This window comes from Habropoda laboriosa, unplaced genomic scaffold (assembly GCF_001263275.1).
Source record: "Habropoda laboriosa isolate 0110345459 unplaced genomic scaffold, ASM126327v1 scaffold129, whole genome shotgun sequence".
Classification (NCBI taxonomy): Eukaryota; Metazoa; Arthropoda; class Insecta; order Hymenoptera; family Apidae; genus Habropoda; species Habropoda laboriosa.
The window spans coordinates 712,833-723,386 of record NW_017100255.1 but is presented as its reverse complement, the minus strand read 5'-3'; the positions used below and the strand labels follow the sequence as shown (position 1 = coordinate 723,386).

Below are 10,554 nucleotides of genomic sequence, written 5' to 3'. Positions count from 1 at the left end.
TCCAACCGCCATATATCCGGATTCTCGAATTTTTTAATTAAAAAATCTCTGGAATTTTTCGCTGAAATTCACACGTTCCGCTTGCCAAGTCACTCCCTGCTCGCGTATCCTTATTTTTAATACCATATAAATTAACCCCCTACACTTCTACCCTCTTTTTGGATAAGTTCGCCCGGTCTCGATAAGCAGCACGGCAATTGCTTCCGAGCGATTGAGCCGAAATTGTCAATGTTTTTGCCTCAGTTCCGCCCGAGAAAGTCAAGATCAGCCGCGAGCCGCAGAATCTGCACGCGGGCCAGGAGGGTCGTATCATTTGCGAATCGAGCAGCAGTAATCCGGCGGCGGAGATGTCGTGGTGGAAGGGCGGCATCCCGGTACAGGGTACCAAAAATGGCACTAAGCCCGGCTTACACGGTGGATTTCTGTCGTTCGTCGAGCTCTTGTTGGACGTGACGGAAGAAATGAACGGAGAGGTGTACACGTGTCAGGCGAGAAACAATCAAATGGAAAGGTCTATCCACGACGCCACCACACTCGACGTGTTGTGTGAGTATAAACGAAATCAACGGGACACACATCGGCCATCATGGTTACCAACATGCAAATGAATATTTCATATTGCACGGTACACGCGCTCCGTGTACGATCGTCGAGTGTGCTCGGTTAATGACACTCGCAGAAAGAAAGTTGGAAATATTTCATAAAGCACCGGGACGAATATCTTCCTCCGAAAGTTCAGATGAAAATGTTTAAAAGCAACGGCGGCGCGTTTTATTCGACGCGTCGCTGCGTCTGCGTCTGCTGGACGAAATGAGAGAACGTGAATTTCACGTGTTTTATTCGAACGGAGAGGGATTTTTTTTTTTTTTCGTTCTTTTTGTGTGTTATTCGAATGTTACAATGATGTAGAAATCGACGTTCAATTGGGGCGTTATTGTTTTTGATTTATAGATAAACCGATATTCTCGACAATCGAGCCTTATGAATTGATCGGAATGGAGGGAGAACCCTTCGTGATTTCTGTCACTGCCAAGGGGAATCCCAATGAGATAAGGTATACATGGACAAGGGATGGTCTGCCGTTAGTTAGCAGTAGCAGACGAATATCCGTTCGTGGATCTACATTGAATATCACTAAATTGGATCGACACGATGCTGGAACTTACATCTGCGAAGCGACTAACGAGGAGGGAACGACGTTTTACCAATTAAATTTAACTGTACAATGTAAGTACTTACCGATTCTGCCATTCTGATTTCGTCGATATGAAAATTTTGAAAATTCTTAGAATATTGAAAACTTCGACAATTTTACATTCTTACGTTTATATCTCTCAATACTCTAATCATTGTTACTCTCTCTCTCTCGTTAAGAGAAGGGAAGCTTAAATTGACACCATTAGCTTGAAGCATTTAACCGATTAAATTCCATTCCTTCGAAAAGATCTAAATTTTTCTGTGTGCACCGCACGTTTTGCAGACTCGGCGAAAATTAAACGCACCTCGGCGTCGGGAATAGTGTATCCTCCAGGATTCGAGGCGAAATTGTTCTGCGAAGTGGACGGCAGCCCCATAGGGGACGAATACGTCACGTGGCAGAAAGTTGGCTCGAACTCAGAACTCTCCGGCCGATATTCCACATCTTTTATCAACAAAACTTCGTATCTACACATCGAAAACCCTGATCAGGAAGACGTCGGGGAATATCAGTGCAAAGTTAACAATGGCATCGGCAACGTTACCTCTGAACCGATTCTATTCGTTACCAACTGTACGTATATGTATACTTGTTGATCGATACGGCTTGTTACAGTAACAACATTTAAATAGACACTCCTTTTCACCGAGATATTGTCATTTTGATCCAGTCAAACCGCAAATGATGAATACACCGTTGACGAGAAGAGCTGCAGCGAACAAGGGGATAAACGTGCAGCTGTTTTGTAAAGCACGGGGTTCACCGTTGCCACGGTTTAGCTGGTCATTCAATGGGAAAAATTTGCTGCCTAATGTCACCGAGCATAAATACGGCATTGCTCACACCGACGTAAGTTTCCACGAAATGAACATTGTTGTGTACCAACGTGATCTGTACTACGATTATTTAAAATCTCACAGGACATTGTTGTATTTGTGTATTAGTTTCAGACATTGTAGTTAGTTTGAACATTGTAAACCTCACAAATCAATCCTCAGCAATAAACATTCCAAATTCTTCCTTCGACAACCGACGATCTCATCCCTTGCTTAATACTCATCCTCGAATCTCGACCTCATTATCTCATCCCTTACTGAACACTGAACCTGAGATAATCCCTACTCTTCAACTTCTCGAATCTACACTGCAGAGCATAATTATAGCAGCACTGAAATTTTTAAGACTTTTGGACTTGGAATAATTTGACAAAGCCAATTTTATCGTTTAAAGGATTCTTGTAAATAATTGTAAATAAACTTCGGATAAAAAGCATTGTAGAATCAGTGCAAAACTTCATGCTACATCCTCCATGTTGTTTCCCTCAGAAGAAAAATTTTAGGATAAGCATCTTAAAATACCTATTGTACACCACTATTCAATTCCGTTCAGTGCCTGTATCGCTATGTTTTATGAAACACAGTAAAAGCAAGCTCAGCGGAATAGAACATGACAGAAATCTTCTGAAAATTCAAATTTCAATACCTTTCCTGCATAATTTCCAAGCATTTCACGTTGACAAAGCACGGGAAAGCCGAAAAATGTTGTTAACCGGGACGAGAGAATTCATCGTCCTGCAATCTCACCAAACGAACGTGTTCGTCTTTTTCCAGCTAAGCGAATTAATTTCCGAGTCGTCGCTGACCATTTTCCGCGTGACGTCGCACGATTACGGGAAATACGAGTGCCGGGCGATGAACAACATGGGAGAGTCGACGGATATCATCCACCTGGACGTGACATCGCCGCCGGACAAACCGAGCGACCTGGAGGTCTACAACGTCACCCACGACTCCGTTACCCTGATGTGGAAAAGAGGATTCGACGGGGGTTTGCCGACCTCCTACCAAATACGCTGGCGGGAAGCCCTCGACTACGAGGATCGATACCACTATCTGGACGTATCACCGGGAGAATATAAAACCACGATAACAGGACTGTCCCTCGGGACTTACTACGTGTTCAGCGTGAAAGCCATTAATGAGAAGGGAGACAGCGGCTTTTTGCCGGACCTTGTCAAAGTTCAGACGCTACGTAAGTCTTGAAACGTTTCAATTCGAAAAATCATCATGATACGCTAATAACGCCGTAGTGGTTGACCGCTTTCTTTTTTTAGGCCAGATTTCCCATTTAGATCTTGATCTTATTTTCTAACCCGAAAGCTAAAATTGTAATACCGTCGATGTGACGACCCGTTGACTAACAATTTTTTAGATTGAAATGATATAACGGTAGTATTTATGCAGGATGTTCCAAGCGTTGCGAAGAAATTTTAGGAATTTCTCTTGTACTTTATGGGAAATTGTTTTAGACAGAAGTTGAATTGTAACGAATGTGTATAATTCTCGTAAACCAGTTCCTTTATCTGCATACTTTTTTGTTGGAGATATAAATGCTTATTGTAACATATATACAGTTAGATTTTTAGAATTTTTCCTGTTAGAATAAAAAATATTTGAAGAACTGAAAAGAAAAAATGCAGATAAAGAAACTTTGATTTATGAAAATTATGCATATTTAAATGTAGTTCAACTTCTGTCGAAAATAATTTTTTGCAAAGTTCAAGGAAAACCTTGAAATTCTGTGACACTCTGTATATGTATATGTGTGTGTATTTAGAAATGCGTTTTTATCATCGTACGTATATTCGTTTGGTGAAATGAATAGTTGATAATGTTCGTTGAGAAACGTATTTCCTGAAGGTGTAGTATGGTTCAAGGGACATAGTAAAAATGTTAGGAGGGTGCAGCAGCTAATTTCGATCATTCATTGACATAAGTAGCCGGCTTAAGTAACAGAATACTGAAGAAATTGATAGTATCATATCATTTGTGACAATAATTCTATGCATTGTTCTCAGTTTGAATGTGTACTCGCAATTGTTTTCAACTTGAAAATGAAAAGTACAGAATATTTATTTGATATGGTGGAGGAATTACAATGTTGGATTTCGCTTGCTTTCTTAACCCTTCCATGTCTATGACTCCATTTTAACAATTTTCGTTGACATTATTCCAATCTTAAACAAAAATTTGCAAAAATATCGCGTATTTCTTAATTAGTTAATAAAAAAAGGATTTATCAGAGAAGACGCTTTGCCATAAAAACTATTTAAAATTGAAAGGGTTAATAATAAAAATACTTCCCCCTTCGAATCAAACTTTCATTCGATCAAAAAAAAAAACAATTGCGTGTGTACATTTAAACGGACCAAAAAAAAAACAAAAAAAAAACGAAAAAACAGAACAGCAAAGATCGTGTGGCTTACGTATAACTAAAAAGACATCCGCATGTCCATTTAAATCGATCTCATTCCATGTAATACGCTTTGATCTTCGCATCTCGATCTCTATTCCATTGCGAAACATCGATCCGTCTAACGAAACAGCCTAACAATATCGAACGTGTAATCGCTGATTAACAAATACGCGAAATATCTAAATAGCGTTTATCGGTACGTTATGAATGAGAAATATCGATTGTCGTAATCGGCACTGTTTAACCGACTAGAATTACGCAACGCGAATCTGATTAATAGTCCTACATCCGTAACGATGAGGTCTCGAACGAAGGATTACCATTGCTGATGGACTTAAGTGTGCTAATTAAACGTCGGGCGCGTGCGCGCGCGCGCGGCAATCGTTTAATAATCGATCGAACGGTGCTAAAATTGTAACTAACCATTTAGACTGTGTCGTTGCATGAATAACAATTCGGTGATGGGGCGTCGGCTTGGCTTACAGGGGAGGCACCACCTACCGACGTGACATCCAGCGAGATTAATTCTTCCTACATCATCGTCATTATCATCACTGTTTCCGCCTCTGTTTGCCTACTCATTGCTGCGCCCATAGTCTTTGCTACATTAAAATCGAAAAAGAAGGCTCAACGTTCCGGTAAATATATAATCCTATATTGGTTTTTCTTTCTGCTTTCATCCAACAGGACCGAATAACGCGGAGAACCTGCCGGACGTTCTCCTGGAAAAGGGGGATTTTACAATGAATTATATCTATACGTTTGCAGCAACCTTCCTCATCTTTTTTATCATTAATATCTTCATCATCGTGTTGTGGTACATTATGAGAAAGCGAAATAAATCTCGTAAGTTTATTTACGTGGAGTGAATAATCCTCCGGTTTGCTACGCTGTGTTAAACATATATATACTTTAATGTAAGAACGTGTACTTGGCGAAAGAACTGTAGCGAGGTCGTAAATCACCACGTGGTCAGTATAGACCAGCAGTTACCATTTTGTCTGTTTTTATCGTTCAGTTTAAATATAGAGTGACGAGAGAACCGGTTCCGAGTTGAGTTCGTACGGCCCTGAACGAGGCTCGAGCTCCTTATGTCACCCAAATTGATATTTTTGCGATCAGATTTCATATTCTTTCACACTGTCTGATTTTACAACCTCGCTGTAGCTCTTCCTCCAAGTACACATACTTAACGATATACCAGTGCCGTTCAGTCGTTGCCCGTACGGGCAGCGTATTGGTCTTCCCCGGGCGTAAAAAAATCGGCGGGCAACAACCTACGCCTTCTCACCGTAACCATCGCCCGTTTTAAGAAAGACCTATACCCCTACCACAAGCGTCTTTCTCCCACTCCGCTTTAACGTATGTGACATCATCAGCCCGCGACTTCGCCCTCAGCTTTGCCCGCGGGTATCGGCGGGCGCCCCTGCCCACCTGAAGTCCTGTTGAACGGCACTGCGTTGTACATTGTAATATAAATTATTTTCAAATGATAATATTATAATGATATATTGTAAGTTAGGCAGACCAATTCTCTAGAAGATCGTACGTATTTCATCGTGTGTGTATTTTCCATGTTTGCACAGGTATAAACAAATCGCAGACGGCGGATATGTACGCACCATCGACAGTGAACGGAGACACCATGACCGGTGAATTAAGTTCGGTCTCGGATGAGAAGAGCGACGTTAACTTCGACACTAACGATTACGTGGTCAGTGCGATCAGTCAGTATGTTCTTAGTAACAAGTAATGCCGGAGGGTAGGTTTGAGTTCTATTAACACATTTCTGTTCCGTTTTGCTTCCGTTTTTTGGAGCCCCCTTCGCTTCTATTCTCTCGTTTAGTTTTTGTTTTTTTGGTTCTTTCTCTTCTTGACAGAAATCGTGATTCGAACTTTCTCCTCCTTTCTTCGGTGTTTCAGTATCTTTCCTCCCGGTATCATAATCTTACTTTGTTTCACAGTTAACAAATCCTCTTTTGGGAGCTTTATCCAGTAGTTACACGCTCATCTAAATGCAAGCTCTGTCGATAGTATCATACGTACTACGATTCTCGAGAAAACCCTACTTCATTTTCTTACAGTAATCTTAAGTACAGACAGGTTTCGGTGTGGACATTTAAAACTTTAATTTCCGTGCACGTGAACACACCGAGAGAACTCTCGTAATGTATCAGAATGATGAAGTTAATGTCGATACAGAGGCACAATGTATCACATTAATGCAGAGCCGATCTTGAAGTAGCTCTATCTGAGGTGATGAGACAAACTCGAACAACGATCCTGTGGTGGGGGACGCTATATGAATGTTAGTGATGCTGAAACAAGTAACCGATGCCTCACGAACGTACCACATGCCTGCCTACGAACCTACTCCCCCACCACTACCGTTGCTCCCCACTCCATTCACGACTGTGACGTCACTTGCTCTTCGCTTTGCTCGTAGTAGTGCCCGCGAGCAACGGCAAGCGCTCTTGCCCGTACAGCGTGGGTGAGCTTTAATGCTTGCAAGGCCAGTAACGTAACTTACACTTCATGCTGATACACTACGAACAGTAGGAGCACGAATACGTCGATTTGTTACAACCACGGAATTAATCGATTTGTTGACAATTCATTTAATTGCGTTAATTACTTCTTAATCGTTTCATAGAGACGTTGCAGGATTTTCCCACGTGTTAGGTACGGCGATTTAACGAAACGCTTTCTTTCTATGTAACGCAAATAGGACGAGGGGCGAAAAACAGCAGCCAGCACGTATTTAATAGATCAGACAATGCAAGACTTCGGAAAAGGAAACATGGAAATGCAGGTACATCACCAGGGAACTCTTGGTCGTCGTGGCAACCACATTCAACCGCCAATGAACATGGATTCACCGCCGCAGCGAACTACGGCCAGTGGGACACTTTCTGGTAAATTAGTGCACTCTAGAAAACCTTATTTCTTCTATCACTGGCTATTATTATTAATCCTTATATAGTGAAGTATGTGAGGTGTTTGTAATAGGCACATTTTACTTGATTTCATATTCGAGTTGAAGTCATCCAGAATGTATAATTGTCTTATAAGCAATTGAGATTAATTCTCAACTATATTAACATTTCATATCAAAATATTGAGTAGATACTTCTTTAGTTATGACCACTTATCTAATGTGTATTTTTAAAGCGAAATACATACAACGATTTTTCCCGGCGGTTAAGCGTGGTCTGTGCTTGACAGATGCGACGCGAAATGTGTTAATTTGTCTCCAGAAGCACTGACACCTTAAAAACATCCAACAAAATAACACCGACTACTTATCCTACTTGTAGAACACAACTTAACCATGTGACACTTATTGCAGTTTCGAAATCGAGCTACATCGGCAACCCTAGTCCAGCGCCACCGAACGACGTGAACTTCTACAGCGTGGAAATCGACAATGGCCGCTATATGGGTTACGAGACGAACCACAGTCCGATTCCAGTGATGGGGGATCCGGGTTCAGGTAGCTACTACCCCTCCATGAGTCCCACAGGACATATGATGTCAGGACATGTGAGCAGCGGAACGGGCACGCTGACGCGTAGCAGGACTCTGCCACGTCCTGTTCCACCGCCAGATGTGACAGTGATGACTGCCGGTTCAAAATCGCCGATACCACCGTCGGTACCACCGCCACCCACCACCTTTGCTCGATCGGTATCGAGCAACGCGCATACCCACGGTCATCCGCTGTCAACTTTTACCCCCACCCCAGCCTATTCCGACATCGACGGCCATCTTGTCTGAGGCTCACCGATCTTCGGCCCCAGTTCGGTGCGCGGCAAGTATCGTGCCGTTCCGAGGGACGAGACTATCACTGTAACAGAAAGAACCACCCGGCTCTAATATACATCACGACCCGTGACTGTTGAACTCAAAACCTTCACGGATCTTCGGCCTCCATTTATTGTTTCCAGCGTCACAGGATCGCAGGATTTCCCGACAACGCTGTGCGATGATAATTAGTTTCGTGTGGGTGCTCCGACGACCTTCTCATACATATACATATATCCTTCTTTGAACATGAAAGAAAGTAACAGAAGCATGTGTAAATAGAAAGAGAACGAGAGAGAGAGGAACCGATGTCGCGGTTTCTAAACGTAATTTTTAAGAAGCGCGCGATAACGTCGTTGCAAAATGGTAGAATGCATTCCTTACAAGCTGGTTTCGTTGGTTTTTCGCGAACATGGTTATCAATATATGTACCTCGACTTGGATCGTATAGTTACGTTTTTCGCATATCACGTGTTAAGAAGAACGATCAACGCCCGGTGAACAGTTCGCTGGAATCGACTTGGAAGATATTTTCGTGACACCACGGTTAATCTGCTGTCAGTGATTTCTTCATTTCGTTATCTGTTTTTTTTTTTTCTGTGAGTTTCGGTTCCGCTTGTTCGTGCAGTTTTACTTGGTTGTGACGACTTCATAGTGACATGGAGAAACGTTCGTAGAGCCACATGTGAACTGAATGGAAAATAACAAATTCGTGGACAGAAGAAATACGTCTGAGAATGCTCATTTTCGCCTAAAAGGGCATAGAGGTATGCTATGGACTGTACGATCACGTTAAGTTACGTTTTACCGGGTTTATACCATCGGTCGACAAACTCATGCGATTCAACAGTAAGATAGATTATATAAGTTAGAAAAAAAAAGAGATAAAATGAAACGAAATATCAGGGAAATTCGCGAGCCGTAACAATATATAACCGTTTTTCTAGATTCTTCTTTGAAGAATGTGTTACATTTACGACATAATCATTTTCGTTTTTATACTTTTTTAAGAACAAAAGAAAATGTAATTTGTCAATAAGACATCTTTCGATGGCGCTTTTGAAAGTAATCTCGATTTAAATCGATAATGTCATCGAAGCTCCACCAGATGTCGCATCGATCACAGCGCCGACGAGTAGTCGCAGTAATTCTGCACTCGGTATCATCGTGAATTCGCATAATTTGCATGCTCTCTTCGTTTTTCCGTGAATACATACGACCGTCCATGATTTTGTTTCGAAATTAGCTGAGAAAAAGCATCGATAAATTGGCGGACGCATTGTTGTTTGAAATTCTGAAGAGGAAGCGAGACAATCGTTTTACACAGGGAAACAGTTAACCACGTTTGTAATCGGTGTGTAGTGATCACAACTGATTTTCTTCTTCCCTTTCCCTCTTGCTCATTACAAGACGCGTTCTCTGTATTAGATTGAACGGATCTTACTTGAAAAGATAAATGAAACAGGTGTTACGTGCGCGATCAGCAGAAAGATAGTTCTTACGAAATGTGAAAAATAGTCTGTTGTTGACGGTCGATGGCTCGAAATGTGTACGAGGAACGAACCCGAAAAGCTCGGTAGGTACTAAAATTACTAGACGACGTTTAGGTAAGAAAATTCTAAGACAATGCATGAGACGTACAAGTGATTTCACTTCGGCCTTCTCGAACTTACTATACTTTGGTGGATACATATGTCGTTCGATACATTGGGGGCACGATTCCCGTACCCCTCGCGAACTTTTGAGGTTGGGAAACTGGTGCACGCGTACTTTTCACGAAACGCGATTTTGTAGGAATAGACTCGACTCGAAATTCACTTTCTTTTCACGAGCGATTGCTCTTTATATACTTGAAAACAATGTATGCACGCGTAGAGATACGAACGTATTTGCATTTGAATATCGCAAGATTTTTGAGCATTCAATTCTTTATTACTCGAAACTTGGTTTATTACGAACGTTATTGAGTGATCGTTTTACATTTTTAAACGGCAAATCTTAACGTACGTAGAAGTTACAATATTTCACTGCCGAATCACCTAAAGTCAATACTATTAATAGTTTAATTGGTTGTATTGCTATGTATTTAGACGTGTTACATGTCCGCCATTACCGTTGTTATTAGATTTTGGCGCGAAATTAAATGGCGGGCGTTATGAAACATCTGACGCGTTTCTAATTCTGTTTCGTACGTTCAATGAAGATGGAGTTTTAGTTCACCACTGATATTAATTGACATTTCGTTGAACGATTACGAAGTTTGGTTATCAAACTTGATACGTTACAATTATACTGCA

The 10,554-nt window shown here is 41.5% G+C and overlaps 1 protein-coding gene across 1 annotated transcript in view; it reads left to right on the top strand.

Annotated features, from left to right (window-relative positions):
* LOC108572519 (nephrin) overlaps positions 1-8,230 on the top strand; it is a 138,480-nt gene extending 130,250 nt beyond the window's left edge. Inside the window, exons 11-19 of the mRNA XM_017934771.1 lie at positions 244-546; positions 952-1,227; positions 1,481-1,771; positions 1,869-2,047; positions 2,809-3,229; positions 4,939-5,091; positions 6,040-6,167; positions 7,182-7,368; positions 7,803-8,230. Of these exons, the coding sequence (XP_017790260.1) occupies positions 244-546; positions 952-1,227; positions 1,481-1,771; positions 1,869-2,047; positions 2,809-3,229; positions 4,939-5,091; positions 6,040-6,167; positions 7,182-7,368; positions 7,803-8,230 (2,366 nt within the window). The remainder of the gene's footprint in view (positions 1-243; positions 547-951; positions 1,228-1,480; positions 1,772-1,868; positions 2,048-2,808; positions 3,230-4,938; positions 5,092-6,039; positions 6,168-7,181; positions 7,369-7,802) is intronic.
* The last annotated feature ends 2,324 nt before the right edge of the window (positions 8,231-10,554 follow it).